The sequence below is a fragment of the Cervus elaphus genome, chromosome 9, assembly GCF_910594005.1.
Source record: "Cervus elaphus chromosome 9, mCerEla1.1, whole genome shotgun sequence".
NCBI classification, from domain to species: domain Eukaryota; kingdom Metazoa; phylum Chordata; class Mammalia; order Artiodactyla; family Cervidae; genus Cervus; species Cervus elaphus.
This window is the reverse complement of record NC_057823.1, coordinates 19,308,402-19,328,321: the sequence shown is the minus strand read 5'-3', so window position 1 is coordinate 19,328,321 and position 19,920 is coordinate 19,308,402. Positions and strand designations below refer to the sequence as shown.

At 54.4% G+C, this 19,920-nt stretch overlaps 1 protein-coding gene across 1 annotated transcript in view; it reads left to right on the top strand.

Annotated features, from left to right (window-relative positions):
* Window positions 1-19,327, top strand: part of ELAVL1 (ELAV like RNA binding protein 1) — a 36,387-nt gene extending 17,060 nt beyond the window's left edge. Inside the window, exons 3-6 of the mRNA XM_043911718.1 lie at window positions 6,541-6,644; window positions 10,313-10,466; window positions 14,930-15,155; window positions 17,779-19,327. Coding sequence (XP_043767653.1) covers window positions 6,541-6,644; window positions 10,313-10,466; window positions 14,930-15,155; window positions 17,779-18,103 — 809 coding nt within the window. The 3' untranslated portion in view covers window positions 18,104-19,327. The remainder of the gene's footprint in view (window positions 1-6,540; window positions 6,645-10,312; window positions 10,467-14,929; window positions 15,156-17,778) is intronic.
* Window positions 19,328-19,920: the final 593 nt, after the last annotated feature.

Genomic DNA, 19,920 nt, shown 5'->3' with positions numbered 1-19,920 from the left:
AGGCCGACACTAGGGTGAGTGGATGCACCTCTAAGCTTAGCCTGACATTCAGCTGTGCCACCTCTCTTGCAACCAGAAATGCTCCCAAGCTCCAAGGCCTTCAGCCTCTCAGTGTTTCCCAGACTGACCTTGAGTCTCCCACAAGCCAACTGCTTGTTTCCCAGGTTTCCATCTTAGCAGATGGCACCACTGTCCACTCAGGGGCTCCAGTCAGAAATCCAGGCATGACCTTTGACCTGTGTCCCTGAATGTTTCTGTCCCTTTTCTGCCATCCCTCCTGCCACCACCTTAGAGCAGGCCACATTGTCTTCTGCCTGCCCTACTGCTTTAGGCTCTCAACTGGCCTTCCGTGCTCCCTCCAGACCATCTTCCTAACTGTAGCACCGTAACCTGTAGCTTCCTAACCTCTAGCACCCTAACTGTAGCTTCCTAACCTCTAGCACTTCCTAACTGTAGCACCCTAACTGTAGCTTCCTAACCTCTAGCACCCCTAATGTGTCCTGTCACTCACCTGGGCCCCATTTGCTCTGGGATGTCTTTCCTGGCCTGATCTAGTCGACGATAGAGGCTCCTCTGGGTCCCCGTGGCAATCAGCCAGCATGGGTTTCCACAGGCCCTGAACTTGGAACTTGCTTGTCCAGTAGGTCCTTATGGTTCTCAGAGGCAGGGACCCTCTGGTATCCCCAGATGTGACATAATCAGTTTTTGTGGAGTGAATGAATGAGTGGGCCTGGGGCTGGGGGAGAATGCAGATCGGCACGGACAGTCATTCATTCAGCAAGCCTTGTATGAGTGCCAACCGGGGGCCAGGCACTGGTGGTGGGAGGCAGTGGGACAAGATGGTGACTGGATGTGGGGATGTTCAGTGTGCTGGCCTCGAGATACAGACTGTTTCTGACCAGCTGGGCCCCACTGGTTTTGTTGCTGCCTGTTCCATCCACAGTCACTACCTGGCCTTACTGTGCAGCCTGCTCTGCTCTCTGTCCTGGTGTCTAAGCCTGTCTGCAGATGTCACGTGGCCCACAGGGCACCATTACCAGTCTGCTCCCTCCTGGACCGTGTCATACTGGTCACTGGTCCATAGCCTTTAGCCTCCTCACTCAGCTTCTGTCTCATTGGCTTGCACTTCTGGTCAGGATAAAGCCCACACCCCAGCCTGCGTTCCCAAGTCTTCTTGAGACCCTTCACCCCTAGCCACTGCACCCCACACTCACCCTCCTCTTGGGCTGGATGTACTGCTTGTCATCTCCCAGACACACCCTCCTGTCACGCTCCTGTGACTTCACCAGTACTGCTCCCTCCGCAAAGATACCCTTCCACACCCATCCAGCTGACCACTTTTTTTCTTAATACAAATCACCTCTCTCCTTATAGAAAAAAAGTTTAACACGAGACAAGCAGGAAGAAAAGTTTAAATTACTGTAATTCCACCAGTGTTAGCTTTTTGGCTTATGTCCATCCATAGTTTTTTCTTTACATATTTATGGTTGTGAGCAGTCATGTGCTTTTACAAAAATGGGCTTGCATCTCCCAAGCTATCTCTTCCTCCTCCATCTGTGAACATCTCTTCCTGTCACTGGACTTAAGCTGTTTCGTGGTCACAGGGGTTACAGGCTATTCTGAGTTTATGACAGGTTGTAACTGCTTTTCCATAGCTACAAGCCCCACTGAGGTTAATACCCTGGCACAAGTCTTGGCTCACCAGTTATTACTGTAGGCAGTCTTCCTAGAAGTGAACCCACAGAGGGGAGAATGGGTACTATCTAGAAGCTGTTGACCCACATTGCCAGCTGGCCCTCTAGGGGCTTTCCGGTTCACATGCCCTCTGCTTGGCCCTGGCATCCTTGAGGCCGAGCAGGGTTTCTCACCTCTTCTCTTAAGTGAAAAATGACATCTGAGTGTGGTGACAGTCTGCATTTCTTGTGAAGTGTACCTGTTCCGGCTGTTTATACTCTTCTTTTATATAAGAACTCTTTTTGTCCTTTGCTCATCTTCTTTCCTTTGGGGACATTTGCTGTTTCTTATTTATTGCCTAATTAGTTCGTTCATTCCCCTCCCCAGGACACAGTCTCTCCCTCAGTGATGTCGTCCCTTGAGCCCCTGTGGGCCTTTAGAGAAAGGACTCGACTGCACCCCAGCCTCACGTTGCAAAGGAGTGCCCTGTCCACGGGGCACTCGTCTTCCTCAACTGGGCACCCCAGGTCAGCACGAGGAACACTGAGGGGTTAAAACATGACGTCTGGCTGCTCTGGTCTGCGGAAGCAAGGTGATATGCCATGGAATCGTCTCATAGTCTTAACCCTTGTCTAAAAAAAGAGAGGAAGACATTTGGAAACATGAAGGTCCTGGCCCAGGGGTCGCCCAGCCTGGCATGTGAGTGCTCTGCATGGAGACGGCGTTGCTTTCTCCAGGGCAGTGGCTCTCGGCCAGGCCCTGAGCATTAGCAGTACCTGGGGACCAGGAGAAACACGTCTGAGGCCCCACCCAGATCCACCAAGTCAGCCAGATGGGGTGTTTGAGCCTTTCTGGAGGGGGCAATGCTGGTACTGGGCAGAGTCAGAGCCCCAGATGAGGGGTGCTGGCCTCACACACCCCTCCACTAGGCCCAGGGTTTATTCATCCTCCGTCCCATCCTTCTTTCCCTCCTCTCGTGCCTTTCCCCTTTCCACTAGACTCCACCCTGGGCCCTGGTGGCCCCAACCCTGACTCAGGCAGGCTTCAGCAGCCTGTGCAGGATCCGTGCCCTGACCACACTCGCCCCAGAGTACCCCCACTCGCCCACCAGACCTCAGCCCCCTTGTTCAGGGTTGGTCTTCCATCGCCCCTCAAGGGGTGCCGCTGACCTGCCTTCAAGGCACTGACTCCAGTGGCCTCCTGGCCTCTAGGTTACTGGAAAGTCATCTGTAAGGAGCTTGGAAGTGGGGATCCCCACCCTGCCCCACATCCTGGATTCTGGACTGAGGAGCACCCTAGGGAGCTGCGTCATTTCCCCAGGTGGCTGGCGGACCCTGTTAGAGAAACGGTAACTTGGGAAGTGAGGGCCTTCCCCCAGTCGTCTGCTCTGAGCACAGCCTCTCAAGTCTGGCTCTTCTGCATAACTGGCCTGCTCCCTTCATGCACTGCCAGCGGCAGTTCTCAACCTGGGCTCGGCAGCAGCGTCCTTGAGGGGCTTTACAAACCACCAAAGCGGTCCCCGCTCCTGCCTCCCCACCCCCCTGTCATGTCCTCGGTCCAGGATGTGGCCTGAGATGGTTTGTAGCAGCTGTCCTGCTCATTCTAACAAGCGGCCGGAGTTGAGAGCAGTGGGGTTATGGTGAAGGAAAGCGTGGATGGAGGTGGGCGTTCACCACTGTTAACACTTTAGTCTCTGGCCTTACCCAGTGGGCAGAACCATGGGCTCCCCTTCATTCCTCATCCACCTCCCTCTTGGAGCACACAGGTACCCACCAGAGGAGAGCAGACTAGGGGACAGAGCCAGTCCCAGCCCGGGAGTGCTGGTGCCTTAGGGACCTTGGCCAGCAGCGCTCCCTCCCCATCAGCCCATCGGCAAGTCCGCTTGCTGGCTCTCCCTCCTGCCCACCCCTGCCCTGCTAGGGTCCTCATCTCACACCTGGTCTGGCTCACGGGTTCCTGTGGTCTCTGCACTGGCCTCAGCCCTGCTGCTGCTGTGGTCCACCCAGCGGCCACCTCCAGGCCAGGCCCTTAGCTCATTGTGTTCAGCCGCCGGCCGCCTTTTGTTTCCTGGAGCACTCCAGAGTCTTCTGTGCCACAGAAGCTTGGTGCTTGCTCTTCTGCCAGAGTGCTCGCCTCCAGCCACCCCGAGGGCTTGCTTCTCACGTCCCCTCCTCAAGGGACACTCTTGACCACCTGTCACCCCTGGGCCCACCCTGTCCATCCTCTCCCTCCACCATGGAGGGTCCCCTGTTAGCACCTGAGTGTAGCTTTGTCTGTCAGCTTCTTGCTCCTTTGTTGCCTGACTCGCTCAGTGGGATGTGAATTTCATTATGGCAGGAGCTGTCCTTGGTGATGATCGTTAAACCCCTGGCCAGCCTGGCACGCAGCTCGACACACAGTGGGTGTTCAGTTAGTACACATGGGCTTGTTGAGGAAGAGTGGAGGGGGGCAGGGTGGAGAAGGAGCCAGTGGCCATTGTCAAAGTGTGTGACTTCCTAGGTGACATTATTGGCTGTGGCCACTTGGTGGTCAAGGAGGTCACCCAGGAAGTGTGGATGACAGAGACAAGGGCCAAAGGTAGAGCCTTATGGGCCATCTTGACGGAGTGGGCAGAGGATGAGGAGCCTGGGGAGGGTCAGTTGGCGTTGCAGTCACGTTCTGGAGGAGGTGGCACCTCGGGTGGGTTGGCAGTGCCCAGTGCCACTGAGGGCTTCCAGAGCTGTGTCCTAAAACTCTCTGTGGCACAGCCTGAGGGCCAGTTGGTGTTGGTATGGCAGCCAAGGTGGAAGGGCAGGGAGGGATCAGCATCTGAGGGTGGGGGGGCCCTGTCCAGACGCCAGGAGGAACCAGCTGCAGCAGAAGGCGCAGGAACACGGCCTGGCACCAGAAGAGCCAGGAGCCAAGGGTACAGGTGGCCCAGCCTTGGGATTGGCCTTGTGGGAGGGGCAAGAACATGAGACGACAGAGAAAAGCGAAAAAGATGGCCCGGACAGAGCAGGAGAGAGTGGCCCTTGCAGAATCGCCAGTAGTTTGTGTAGCTTCTCTGCCCTGAAGCGGGGAGGGCGTGACTCCACAGAGCACTCACAGTGTCAGGCTGCACACGGAGAGACTGGTGAGACCGGGGTCAAGGCCAGCATCAACCAGGAGAGCCCTGTGGACAGCATGCACCCCAGAACGATGGCATGAGAAGGGCTCTTCACTCTGCGGCCTTCTCCTGAAAGCCCATTGTAACCCCATTCTGACCACAGGAAAATTTCCGACAAACCCAGGCTGATGGAGAGTCTGCAAAATTTCTGGACCAGTCCTCATAGCTGTCAAGGTCATCTAAAACAGGGAAGGTGTGAGAAACTGTCCCTGCCAAGAAGAGCCTAAGGAGAATTGGCAGCTCAGTGTCATGGGGGACCTTGGATGGTGTCCTGGGACAGAAAAGGACATTAGAGGAAAATTCAGGCGGTCTGGCTCAGATGTGGACATCGGTACCAATTCACTAATGTAACAAATATACCATCCGAAGATGAGATGTTACTGATAGGAAAAGTGCGTGTGGGGTGTGTGGGAATGCTGCATGATCTTTGTAACTCTTCTTTAAATCTAAAAAATAAAGTATTTTAGTTTGTTTATTTCCAGGTGACAGCAGTGGGTCAGGCTCTCCCCAGGTCTCATTAATGGCAAAACGAGCCTGGGTTCAGCTGGTGAAGTGGGCAGAGCCAGCTCATCTGCTCTGCGGATCTCTGCCTTCTGGTGGCTCACGCCTTGTGTTTTAATCATCCAGTGGGCATGTGTGTGTACAGGACTTGGGGAGAGCAGTCGTCTCTCACGCTCACCCACTGTCTCTGCTGAGAGCAGTGGCCGATGCACGGGGTGTGCCTGCTGACGTGGCGCGGGGAGGGGTAAGATGTGGGCTTAGTGGCCGTTGTCGTCTCCAGGCTGCCTCCTGCTCCTCCGTTGGGAAGGCGTGCGGTTCCTTCCACTCTGACCGTCACCCATTGCTTCTCTCAGGGTCTCCTAGAGGCCCACAGCACCCCCCCCCCCCGCCATGCCGGGCCCCTCCTGCGCATCCAGTTGGTGGTCACCTCACCATTCTCAGTGGTTACCTGAGAGGGAGTGCGACACCCTGCCTGTAACGCTGGATTTCTTTGGGAAGAACTGAGGCTTGCGCTGGCCTTGTGGTGCCCCTGGGCATTGGCTGATGATGCCGTCACCGTAGGAGGTGCTGCCAAGGGGGACTCTGGTGGCCAGGCTGCCCTCAGCGCTGGTTGTCCCTGTACTCCCTCCTCCCCAGCTGGACTTTCAGTTCAGGAAACTGAAGGGAACCGACACTGGAGGGCGCCAGAGCCCAGCAGACCTTCCCACTCCAGCACAGCAGGGCGGAAAACAGCCTGGACACTGACGTCTGGTCATCGGCAGGTTCTCCCCACCCGCCTGTCCTGTCTGCTGCCGTGACTGTCCTCCTCCCCACCCCGCATCCCAGGTCCCCCCCACTGGGGGCTGCACAGAGCAGCCAGCACCAGTGGAACAGATCCTTGGCCCTGTTTTGGTGATGAGCTCCCTGGGATGCTCGATTACAAAAGTCACATTTTATTGGTTGGTTCTTTGCAGAAAATGTGCAAGTTTGCCAAGGTGGTGTCACAAATAAACCATCAGTATAGACTATAACCGTTGACCTCTAACCCCTCCTTTCCAGAAGCCTTGGCTCTTAGCTCTTGTGTCTTCTCGGTCATCTTCTCTCTGGTCTTGTCCTTTTGAGCCCAGCCAAATGCAGCCCTGTCCATCCTCCCCATCTCTTTCTCCCCTCCTTTCTCCCCTACCCCTCGCTGGCTGGCTGGCTCCCAGCGGCTCACTGATGTGCACATGTTCTCCACACAGGACACAGCTTGGGCTATGGCTTTGTGAACTACGTGACTGCCAAGGATGCAGAGAGAGCGATAAACACACTGAATGGCCTGCGGCTCCAGTCAAAAACCATTAAGGTAAAGAGCTGCGATCACCGTCTCATTGGTTCCTGGCTACATAGATGTCTGTGCTGAGCCCTGGCCTTAGTGAAAGACTCAACCTTTTATCTCCCCGTCACTGTCTTGGCACCATTAGCACAGTTGCCCCTCAGAGCCTGGGCACTTCCAGGGCATCTCCTATTGGCTTATGTGAGACCCGTATCCGGTGGTGACTGTCCCAGCCCTTGTGCCTCTGGCTCCTCAGCCCCACCTGCAAAGGGAGGATCCCTGGAAAGGACTGGCACGGGGACCGCCCCTCCCCGGCCCCGGTGTCCCTGGCATGTTGGCTCACAGCAACCTCCTGGTGCAAAGACCTCCCCGCCAGTCTCCCCTGCTGGCCCAGCACTACTGTCCTCCTGCCGAGCGGGTGTTGGGCCAGGACCACGTTCCCACTTGCACCTGGTTATTGTTGCGGCCGCGGCAGCACTGTCCTTCCGCCCCCTGCCCAGGCTCCCCTTCCTGCCCCGTTCCAGCAGTTATGGTCCTCTTCTTACCAGTGCACTCAGCAGTCCCTGGGCAGACGTGTAGGAGTTGCCCACTGTGGGCCACTCAGTGAACAAAACCATTCCCACGCCCTTGTAGGGCAGGCTGGCTCTCTGTGAGGTGCACACAGATGTTAAACAAATATGATACCAGGTGTGGCCGAGGTAGGTGTCACGAGGTGTCCTGGGGGCGTTGCGTCCTGTGGGGGGCTTCTGGATGACTTGAGGTACCTTGAGGGAAGGGAGAGAGCCGTGCAGCACGATGGGGTGGCCTGGGCAGTCAGTAGCGTCATTCCCTAATCAGGGGCTGAGGTGGGTTCCTGGGATGAGTTGGCGAGTCCACCAGGCCTCACAGGACAGACCGCCCCACCTTCGTGCTCCTCTCAACTGCCATCACTGACCATGTCCTCCTTTTCTCAGTCTCACCCCTCCCCACCCCCAGGTGTTTGTCATCAGGCTCTGTCCACCTCTGGACCAGCTTTGGGTTTCCTGACCTTCGCTCCATGTCCAGCCCTGCCGTAGGACATGCCCCCTCTCCCCACTCCACAAGGGACCCTGGCCGGGCTTCCTGCAGTAGTAGCTCCTCCTGTGCTGTGCCCACTGGCCCTCACCCACAGACCTGGTGAGGCGCTCATGCTGAGACAGGCATCCACCAGAGTCTCCAGAGCATCTCCCTCAACCCGAAGCCCTGGAACAAGGTTGCCCTATTGAACCTCTGCATCTTCCAGATCCTCAGGTAGCTCGAGGGGCCAGAAGTCTGAGTGCCCTCTGAGGGCCGTGAGCTGTGTGAGCGGGTCTGCCCCATGCCCCTCCCAGTGCCTGGCAGTCACTGGATCTTGGGTGGTTCTCGGCTTATAGAAGCACCACCCCAGTCTCTGCCTTCATCTTCACATGGCGTTCCCCCTGTGTGCATATCTGTGTCCAGATGTCTCCTTTTTATAAGGACCCCCCATCATTTATCTGGGGCCATCTTACTCTGCTCTGAACTTATCATCATGAATTGCATCTTTCATGATCCTATTTCTAATGAGGTCACACTCTGAAGTCCTGGGGTCAGGACTCCCAACGGGAATTTGTGGGAGGACGTAATTCAGAAGTCTTGGGTTCTTCAAAAACCTCTCACAGGAGGGTTTCCCAAGAACAGGACAGTGGACCTGGCAGAGGCAAGGGAACAGGTGGCGTGGGAGCTTAGGAGAGAGGGTTCTGGGCAGAGTGGTGCGGATCCGGATGGGCGTGCCTGCCGTGGGTAGGCAGGCTCTCTGCCGCTGTCTTCTTGGGTTCTGATTTGACTCTGAGCTTGACAGTGGCTGGAGAGGACAGGAAGCTGCAGTAGTCATCAGGGTCACTGGAGACACCAAGGCTGGAAGGAACCGAAGTGCACTTGGCTCTGAAAGCACTTCCTCCCCCAGGCTTTATTAGGAGGTGATCGTAACCACAGTCAGCGCCTGCCGCCACAGCACTCCCCTGGCACTGGTCTGGGAGTGTTCTTTCCCACAGTGTCCTTCACCAAAAGCTGAGGGCAGGCCCCAAATGCAGCCTGTTCCAGACAGATCTGCGAAGGGCCAGGCAGGACATCCTGGGGGACAACTCCCTGCTGGCCTGGCCCAACCGCGGGAAAGCACAGGACGCCCTGAGTCCCAGCTCCTACCTTCAGCCATCCTGCCTGAAACCTGACACCTCTCACTGGGGCCTTTGGTAAAACCAGACGAAACAGTTGGAGTGACTCCCTCTGTCAGGAGTTTGAGCGGGGTGTTCTGTGGGGCTGGTTCATGTAGACCCAGAAAGTTAAGGTGCAGACGTAAGAGTGGGGCCAATATCATTCTTGGAAGTTGAGAAGCATGGCCACGGCCACCTGGTGGTCTCTTTCTCTGAGGGCAGTGCTGCTTCTGCCCCAGGTCTTGCCCTAGAGTGTCGCCAAAGTGCCTCAGGCCTGGCTGCAGCGCAGGGACACATCCAGGGAATGTTGTCACTGCTGTTCCACTCTCCCCTCAGGTGGAGCTGGGCTCTGACCACACCCCAGTTTCTCCTTTCACCCGCTATCTCTCCTTCTGGGCTGTGTCCTGCTTTCCAGGCAAAGGCAGTGTCTGTTGTCTCCTTTTCTGGAATATTCCAGATGTGCCTCAAATGTGTGAGAGTCAGCGTGTGAACAAAGGGATGTGTGTGGGGGTGTGGTCTCAGCATGTAGACCTGCACCCCTGCCCTTCCTGGCAGGCCTGAGTGTTGTGGTGGGAACACATCTATCGTTTGTGCCCTTGTGCTGCCCAGTGACACCTGAGAGGTCATGTCCGCTACTATGTTATGTATCGTCTCAGTTTTTTGACCCCCAGGGAAGACGTTCTGCTCAGGTCTAACTGCTCCCCCTTCCAGAGCACATGGTTCTCTGCTTCTTCTTCCTCCTTTGTCCCCCAGCCTCCTGACTTGGTTCTGACTCCCTCAGGTGTGGGGTGTGACTAGAGTCCTGTCCCCTCTGCCGAGGGTGGAAGGGCTTTGTCCCAGGGGCTCCTTCCCTGCAGAGGTCTGGCCTTGGCCCCATCCCTCTGTGGCCCACAGGATCTACCCTGCTCTCACCCCAAACTGGAAACACTAAAGACATTTCCTTGCCCCCAGCCTCACACGTAGACACCATTTTATCTAAACTGCAAAGTTCCTGTTAGTCTTTCTTCAGTTTTGCAAAACAGAAGCCCCAAAAAGCATGGGGTCATTTAATATTGAGCACTCACATGTGTTTCCCCACACACGGGGCCCCATCTGGACTCCATGTCGAGCTGGCCTGTTGCCTGATGGGTGTCACACTTACAGAGCACCCAGCTCTCTCCCCCGCCATTCTCTGGGCTGCTCCCAGGTAGGACGATGTCCTCTTCCAGCCCTGCTCTTTGTCCAGAGAGGCCTGAGGCCAAGGTAGGGGGATGGGCAGCCAGGTTGGTCCCTGCCCTGCCCCACACCAGCCATGGACCCCCAGACTCTCGACTATGAAATAGGAGTGACATCGGCATCATCATGTCACATGAGGGTCCCTGCCTGGCCCGAGGAGGGCTGCCAGCACGGACTGCCACAGGTGACCTTCTTCCACAGGGTTGACTTTCCCTCACCTGAAGGTGTAACACCGTCCCTGGATGCCTTGGCCACACACCTTCCCTAACGCTAGCAAGCGGTTTTGTTTTCAAGGTGTCATATGCACGCCCAAGCTCCGAAGTCATCAAAGACGCCAACTTGTACATCAGCGGGCTCCCGAGGAACATGACCCAGAAGGACGTAGAGGACATGTTCTCTCGGTTTGGGCGGATCATCAACTCGCGAGTCCTTGTGGATCAGACCACAGGTACGGTGCCTGGCCTGGGACACAGTGCACTTTCTTCCAGGCAGGGCTCGAGTCTCCTTGGGAAGGCAGATGACTGTCCTTAGTTACTCCAGCCATGAGGACAGAATCACAGTGAGAAGACGTTGGCTTTTGCTTAATGAGGCCAGGAAGTTGGGGGGGTGGGGGGCGTTACGTGACATAAAAGCCACCCCGACATGAAAGGTGAGGTGCGGCCAGGCTTTTACAGTGAAAACGCCAAGAGATCCTGGCACTGTTCACTGGCACCCCCTGTCCGAGCCTGGACTTGAACGTTGCTCTTACTGCAGGCAGCAGGGTGCAGGGTCAGACAGTCTCTACTCCAGGTCCAGAGTCCCCACCTGTCATTGTCCCAGAGCTCTGCGGAGTCATTCTTGAGTCTCCACGACTCAATGACCCCCACCCCAGTAGCACATTCAAAGCTCGAAGGCTGTCCTGGCCACTTCACTACCCCCTCTTGGGTCAGCTGAGCTCAGGACACAAGCAGCTCAGGCTCTGGGCTCTGCACATAGCACTCAGGCCCACCGAACTGAGCACCACAGGCCCAGAAGCTGCCCCTCAAGGTGGCCACCTGCCCCACCAGCCTTGGGCCTGGATCGGGCCGGCCACACACTCGGGTCTGTCAGGGAAGCAGTGAGCTTGGGACATCCAATGTTAGGGCCCTTCAGCTCTGTTCTCTGCAGGAGTGGGAATTTGCTAACCAACTAGAAAGTAAAATCGCTGCTCCCAGAGCTCAGTGAAACTGGTAGACTTGTCTGGTCGGTTTTCCTGTTCTTCCAGCACTGAGCGTACTCCCCGCCTCCGTGGCTGAGGTAGTCAAGCACGCACTGGTAGCTGGGCTGCAGCAGCTGTGGCTCCGGGGTGGCCTCCCCGGGAGGCTGGAAACAGACGCAGAGCAGGCAGGGAGGCTGTCCCGGCTTGTGGCAGACGAGCGGGGTGCATGTTTTCCCATATCCTCCCTGAACTGTGTGCTCTGTAGCCCGCAGCCTTGTCCCCCACTCTCCCTCGTCCTGTCTCAGCTGGGCACGGGCTGGGGCCCAGCTTGGAGAGGAGCAGACAGCTTGACTCCTCCAGGGCCCCGAGGAGGAGCAGGGGCTCCTGGAGTGCAGTCCCCAGGTGCAGGTCGCTGGCAGCTCTGGGTACCCCCCCAGGCTGGCACTGACACCCACTCTGCTATAGGGACATGGACTTCACCCACCTGGCCTCCTTTCTGCCCCTGGCTCTGGGCCGGGATGGGCGTGAGGTGACGATGCCATGTGCTTGGTATAAACCCTTGGTCTGCGCCAGGCTAGTTCCTGTGGTCCCTGAAGGCACCTCCCTTACCTTCAAGTACCAGTCGATCAAGTGACCCCACGCCTCCATTTACCCTCCTGCGCAGGAGCGTCTGAGTGGGCTGTCAGGGGACCTGGAGCGGGCAGTGATGGTGGCCTGCATCCCGCCTCCATGGCCCTGCTTTCGCCAGTCCTGTGTGGACTGCTGGCCTCTGCTCATCTCGGTCCAGCCCAGCGCTGCTGAGAAGGGCCCGGCTCCCACTCTGGAGTCCACGCACCTTGAGAGCACCTCCCCCACCCCTGGGCCACAGAGCCTGGGCTTTTGTCCCCAAAATCCTGAGGATGGTCACTCCTGCAGGCAGTTCACGCACCCGTTTGCTGGAGATTTTGCTCTCTTTCCCTTTGCAAGGCTGCTGTCTCCTAGAGTTTGGGAGACTCTCAGGCCTCCCCACCAGCTTCTGCCACTTCAGTGTGGGCCCCCACCCCACACCCCTGACTGTCTTTAGGAGCTTTGTGAGAAGAGGGTGCAGGAGCCGTGAGGGGCCCCCAGGGGCTCCTCTCCACAGCCCTCCCCTCGCCGGGGTGTGACACTAGAGAGGAGAAAGGCGAGCCCGTGGGACTGTGGGCTCCCCCCCCGCCCCGCTCTGGAGGATCCTGCTGCTCAGCGCACCTCTGCTGGGACCCGATGGAGCCCAGCAGCCAGGCCAAGAATGGCACAGAGAGCACGTCTGCATGTCAGGTTTGCTTTCATGTGGCATATGTTTTAAAGAAACAGAGAAGTACTCAAAAAACCTTAACCTGTAATTTAAAAAAAAAAATGGCCTGAGTAATTAAAAAGAAAAAAAACCAGATGGTCTGGTTAATTAAAAAAAAAATCAAAAAAAGAAAAACCATAATTTCCTGAGCTGACAAGTTTTTTTTTTTAAATTTCTTTGCTTCTTTATGCATTGTAATTATGACCTTTATAGTTGGCTCATCTAGAGATGGTGCCATTTATTGGTCTCTGCTCTTAATCCTAAAAACACTAGAGGAAAAAAAAATCATCTTTAAAATGTATATTTTCATCCAAGCATTGAGTTTATATTCCCTCACTTATGTAACTTTCTTTCTTTTACTTGGGTTTTCTTGCTTTCACTTGGGCAGTTTTCATTTGATAGTCATTTTAGAAAACCAGACAGGGAAGCCACACTTGCACACACACACTGTCTCTGCTTGATTGCAAGGTCTTCATGAATAGAGTGAGATTGTCCCCTGCAGGCAGCTTTCTGTGGGAGCCAGCCAGCCAGCCGCAGCTTCCAGTGAGATTTGCCTGTGGTTAGATCTCGTTCGGGTTCCCATCTGTCTAAGCCGTCGTTCGTGTCGTTTAAGAGTAAATAAAGAGTGTATGCCAAGTACATGTTTTCAGGTGTTCCTTCTGAACTGAAATTTTAAACTGGGCTCAGGCTCTAGACTGCGCCTGGCACATGTGAATCTCTGGATCTGGTCTCACTGACTCAGTGAGCATCTCTGGCTGTGTCCATTTAAAGTTCATACTTACATAGTCAAGGAGCCATGGTGGGGGCAGCCTTGAGACTGCCAGGGGCCACTGTGTGGCCTCCCAGGGTGCTGTGCTGGGGGCATTTCCCGGTTGGAAAGTTGGGGTGTGTGCTTTAGGACTTGGCATTCACAGTATGTTACGGTTGTGGCAGAAGAACCCCTGCCCGAAGGCCCCTGACTACGTCTGTTTGTTTACATGGGGCCCACGGTGTCCCTTCCCAGTCAGGACAGAGCGTGGGATTCTATTAACAGGCCCCAAAGGGGCACTTCTGGCAGTAGAACTTGTCATTGGCGCCCCTGCCTGGTATGCCTGAGTCCCCCACACCTCTCCTCGGCCCCCACCCTGGGCCCATCCTGGGGACTATCGATGACACCCTGTGGGACATGGGAGCCTTGCTTAGCCGGTGGCCCGGGGCCGTGGGCTCTTCTGCTCTGATAACTGTCGTTCACCACCTGGTTAAGGCCTCGGGACAGCCTGTGACTGGCAGTGGAGAGGGAGAACTTCCAGGGTAGGGCTGTCTGCCACAACCTCCTCTCCAGGGTGCTCCTCAGACACCCTCAGCTGTCACCTCCACACTGTGACCACTACCCTTGACCCCAGGAGAAAGAGCTGGTTGTCTCCATGGCTCCACATTCCTTCACCCCAGCCCCACCTCATTCCTCCACTTCTTTAAGGGACTGGTCCCTGTCATTCCTCGCAGGCCCAGAATGTAGGCAGAAGGAGGATAGAAGGTGACTGAGCCCACTCCCACCTGGTTTGTTCAGGTCTCACCCTCATGCCAGGCTGACCCGGCTCCGCCTTCAGCAGTTGGGCCTGGGACTCAGGCAGCCACGTTCTTGTTCTTTCAAGGGCTGAGGCAGCAGCAGAATCAGGGGCTTGCCTTCCAGAGGCTCTGTCCAGGGAGGCAAGGTAGCTGAAGGCAATGGTGATCGTACCCGAGGCAGGGAGTCTGTGGGTGGGTGTCAGCACCATTGAGGGCCCTCAGAATCAAGAGAGGCCAGAGTCTTCTCAGAAAACTTAGGCTGTCCAAGAGGTGCGTGAGGTGTTTATGGCAGGAAAGAGCCCCCAGGGTGCAGCTGGGTTACTCAGACTCCATGCCCTTCCGGGACTCAGGAGGCTGAGTCAGGCACTGAGCGAACAGGGATTGGATCAGGCCAGCTGGGAAGGTGACCTGTGAAGGCCTGGCATGGGCATGAGGCCGGATGGCCGGGCAGGCCATGGGAGGGAGCACCCTGGGGCAAGGGAGAGTTCCTTATTGTCCGCCCAGCCCTCAGCATGCCATGCACTGGCACCATGGCGGGCACCTGGCCTCCACAGTGATGGAGGACAAAACATGGCTTCCTTTTAAAAAAGAGGTCTGGGGCATCTCTCTGGGATGTTGTGCCAAAGTGTCTTATTGCACTGAGACTATGCATTGTTGCTTCAACTCAGAAGAAAGTTTGAAACCTTAATCTTTTATTAGTCATTGTTTGTTTTAATTTGTTCATGTTTCCATATATAGGTTTAATTTTTGTTTCTCTCATTAGCCAAGCATCCAGTTTAAACCACAGTAGGCTGACTGACTTGACTTTTGCTTTTCAGTTTTAAAACTCCTTGCATTTTTTTCCCCCTAACTCCATTTTTGTTGGTTTGTTAAAAAGGTTTGTCCAGAGGGGTTGCGTTTATCCGGTTTGACAAACGGTCGGAGGCAGAAGAGGCAATTACCAGTTTCAATGGTCATAAACCCCCAGGTTCCTCTGAGCCCATTACAGTGAAGTTCGCAGCCAATCCCAACCAGAACAAAAACGTGGCGCTGCTCTCCCAGCTGTACCACTCGCCAGCTAGACGGTTCGGAGGCCCCGTCCACCACCAGGCGCAGAGATTCAGGTGGGTCAGGAGGGTGCGCTCTTCCCACCATGGCCACACGTGCCACATCCAGCTGCTCGCAGCCTGCTGGGCAGGCACTCCCGGGCTGCGGGCTGATCATGTCCTGTCTCTGTGTCCCCTGCCCGCCTCAGAGGGTTATCTGTGTGGAGCCATGTGTTTCCATCTGAGTATGTCTTTAACGGGAGTAAATAAGTTGGCACAGCTGCATCTAGCTCCCAGCTCCTGGCGCTGCAGCCTGCAGTTCCTCAGGACAGGCGAGTGGACCACAATATGGAAGAGCATCGTGTATCTGGGGAGGAAGATGTAGCCTGAGCTCACTGGAGGGCTGGTCTCCTTCCACAGTTTTAAACAGGTTTTAGACTTTTGATGAGCAGCCCGAGGGCAAACCTTTCTTGTCCACCTCCTTGTGGAGTCATTTGGTGTCTAAATATTACTAATTCTGCTTTTTAAAAGCCCCGTCCTAGAGGCGAACTGTTTACCTGCCTTCCTTAGCCTTTCCACATAAAACAGTTCTAGTTGCCAGTATGTAGTAGAGCAGAAACGAGTAGAGCTGGTGACTTGGACTCTGAAATCAGCTGTATTACTACCTCATGGACAACAGAGAGGCCCACAAGCTGGCCTGCCTTCGTTGGCTTTTCAGGTTTAAAGGCAAAGCTGGGGAAGTGTGTTTGGACAGAAGTGAGCTTGATCCAGTTTGAAAGTCAGATAGCGCAATCAGCCTCACTGCTGATCTGGTGGAGGGTGTAGATAGATGGCCAAGTTCAGGGAGTTACCTGTGAACTCTGGAAAACCAGAGAGCTCGGGGGAGAAGAGAAAGGGAGACGCGAGTGCAGGAGGGGCCAGGCAGGAGAGTGACCATGACCTCCAGGGACAGACAGAAGGAAGGGCAGAGGGGGAAGGTAAGAATAAGAGGGAGGAAGACCCAGAAGAGGAGAGAGTTTGCAGAAGGGCCCCAGATCTAGGATAGGATGGGTCCGTTTGCCTCTGTACATCAGAGGTAAGGATGGGGGCAGTTCATGGGAATTGAGATGAAGTCAGCTCTCAGTAGCAGGAGACTCTCAGGGGTGAATGAGAGTGAACTGCAGTGTCGCCGGGACAGCGGTCAATCCTGTACAGCCTCGGGTCACTTTCAGTTTCATGAACATGTCAAGGTTTAGTGAACCACTGTCATAACTTGGGTCCACGTCCTACAAAAGGTAGAGGAGACGAGGTTCATTTAACAGTCAGCCTCTTCCCAGTTCTCACTGAAAAGCAGCTCACACAGGCCCTCGGGGGCCCTTCCCCACCCCCGTTTCAGTGATCCTGTGGTCTCACCACTAACAAGTCGTTTAACCAACTCAGACATTTGGTGCGGCTGTTTAACGTCATTCCCGCAAATTCGAAATCACGGCCCACAGCATGCCTTGATTCTTCATCATTGATCACCGTTCTGTCAGTGGGCTGCACCCCAGGGGGCTGGTCACTCTTCTCCAAAGTCTGTCAAGGGAGTGAATTTGTTCAGTGGCACTCGAAGGCACCCCGCTCACCCCTGAGTCAGACCAACACCTCAAGCCTGATCGTGTTTTGGAGCAGGTAGTCCTTCTCCAGTTGCATTGTGGGGCTTCAGAGATGCTCTGTCATGCTCAAGTGTTCTTAAACTGGTCCTCTGACAGTTAACTTTTGTGTTTGTGAAACATCTCGAGGGCCACGTGGCTTCAGGAGCAATTTTGTCATCTTCCTTCATTGTTAACTGCCATGGCCATGATTTGTAGGCTTACGTTTATGTGACTAAAAGTGTTTCTTTAGAAAAGGGGCCCCAGGGACTTCCCTGGAAATCCAGTGGCTAAGACTGCCTTCCAAGGCAGGGGCAATGGATTCGATTCTCTGTCAGGGGACCAAAGTCCCACATGTTATGGGGTGCAGCCAAAAAGTTTTTTTAGAAACTGAGTGGTCCCACAGTTTTGGTAAAGCTTGGTGGACTTGCAGTCCGTAGCCCTGGCCCTTCTGGGGTGTTATGAGCCAGCAATGGAAGGTTGTCCAGAGCTGTGCCCTGCTGCAGTGGCCCTTCATGGGTGTGTACTGTATGCAGACACTGCTTGGCTGTGAACCCTCGGAGAGGGAAGGTCCTGACGAGGTGGGGGGTACAAAATTCAGAGAAAGAGAAGAAGATTCAGCCCTCCCCCACCCCTGGCAAACACACATATATACACAGACATATAGGATAAGGAAGGGTTTCCCCAGGGGGAGCTGGGAGTGTAACAGCACCCAGGAGGACGTGGAGAAGCTCCTGTCATTTAAAATGTGGGAAGTACCGGTGTGACTAAACAGGACCCGCCTCTTCCCCCACCCCACAGTGGGAGGGGTGGAGGGAGCGGCTGGTCAGAGGCCACTACAGGCCCCCTCGACGGGGGAAGCAGGTTGAGGCTCTGACCCCCTCCGGACAGCCAGTGTCTCTCCTCAGAGCCCATTCCCTATGGAGCAGGGAGCCTGTGCCCTCCCTCTGACACTATATTGACTTCCGCTCAGTGGAAAGCTCTGACGGTGCCCGAGGTGGGGGTGCCAGCCCAAGCGCCCCCATGGGCCACGTGCCCACGCGCGGGCCCACCCCGACCCTGACCTGAACGCTGTGCTCTCTGTTTGCTAGGTTCTCCCCCATGGGTGTAGATCACATGAGTGGGCTTTCTGGTGTCAATGTCCCGGGCAACGCTTCTTCGGGCTGGTGCATCTTCATCTACAACCTGGGCCAGGATGCCGATGAGGGGATCCTCTGGCAGATGTTCGGCCCGTTTGGCGCCGTTACCAATGTGAAAGTGATTCGCGACTTCAACACCAACAAGTGCAAAGGCTTTGGCTTTGTGACCATGACAAACTATGAAGAAGCCGCCATGGCCATAGCAAGTCTGAATGGCTACCGCCTGGGGGACAAAATCTTACAGGTTTCCTTCAAAACCAACAAGTCCCACAAATAACTCGCTTACGCTTTTTTTTTTTTTTGTACGGAATAGATAATTAAGAGTGAAGAAGTTGAAACTTTTTTGTTAGTGTACAACTCATTTTGCGCCAATTTTCACAAGTGTTTGTCTTAGTCTAAATGAGAAGTGAAAAGGTTTTTATACTCTTGGGATGCAGCCGACATGTTCAAATGTTTGAAATCCCACAATGTTAGACCAATTTTAAGTTTCTTAAGTTATTTCCTTTAAAATATATATTAAACAGAAATCTAAATAGACTGCATTGACTAACCAGTCCCTCGGGATGGTGGTGAAACTGAAGCATGCTTTAACTTCCGAGACTGTCTAACACGCGTTTCATTCAATGTCTCCACAAACTGGATAGAAACCAACAAGCAAACAGAAATGATGTTTTAGTTTTAGTTCCTAAAGATGTTAGACAGATGCTGAGTGCGTGTTTTTCTCAACCGCTTCCACATTTTAAGCGATTTCTGCTTCGGTTGACAGGAAATTGCTTTCCCAAGCAGGTCCCATTGCCACCTGCTGCTCACCCAGCCAAGGGGCCCCGGCTGTGGCAGTGGGCCAGTCTGCCGTGGGCCACCAGCGGGAGGGGGACCGCACGCCGGGCCGGGCCAGGCCCTGCGGAGGACACGAGGGGTCTCCTACGCCCAGGCACCAATGGGAACGGACCAAAGAGTTTCAGGGGAACTCCAGTATATTCCAGAGTCAGATCTCAGCTGCAGGCACGCCTCAAGATGCCTTGCTCCTCCGACCCCCGAATTCCTGTCCACACGTTGCATGCGCAGTGCCCCCACAACAGCGGATTCTGTCGACCCTGTCTTCGCTCCAGTTTCCGAGCGCATTGACCACAGCTCCAATGCGTCAGATAGCTCTATTTTTTAACGACACAGAAACATTTGAGCATTGTATTTCTCGCATCCCTTCTCGTGAGCGCTAGGCTTTTTTCTATTTTAGTCAGGTTTTGTTTTGAAACTTTGCTCTCCTATGAACACTCAACAGAAAAGTACTTACTTCCTGACAGTTACCTATTAACAAAAAACAAACAGCAACAACAAAAAACACCCTTTGATTTGTAGTTTTAAAGATTAACCCTCAAAGTTCTCTTCATAACTGCCTTGACGTTTTGGGTTGTTCTGTTAATTTTCTTTTGCTTTTTTGTGTTTTTTGTTTGTTTTTACTTTTGCATTTAAGACCATTAAATTTGATTTTGTTTTGCTCGAATTTTGTTTTGTTTTTTATTTTACCTTTTCTTTCTTTTTGGCTAGGTAAGGTACAGACAGCCCAGCATTCAGGGAGGATTCATAAAATCTTAAGCAACAAATCTACTTGCCTCAAGACAAAGCATTTACGGATCTGTGATGTTAGGATTGTGCCCTCAAGGTGGTGTTTTTTTCCAGACGGGGAGTGGGCAGGGAGAGTCCAAGAGAGGGCCTGAGAGGGAAACAGGCAGGGCCCCAGTCTCCAGGCAACTCCTCAGGAGCATGATGTGATTTTTTTTTATAAATAACCAGTGTATGAGAGAATCAAAACCACCATAACTTAGTACCAGCGGTTTTTAACCTTGACACGAGAGACTAATAAAGCATGTGAATGATAGGCTGTTTTTTAGTTATCGATATCATGGAATCGCGGCATTATTTATTTATTTATTTATTTAAGTGGAAGTCATTGGGCTGTAGGCACAGCCTTCCGCAGAGTGGTTCAGTGTTCTGAAACCTCCCTCCCCCCCTCCCCCCGCCCTCGACCATTTGAGGCTGCCTGTCCCCCCATCCCTTCCCTCATGCTTTACTGAGGGGCTGCCAGCCGCTTACCTG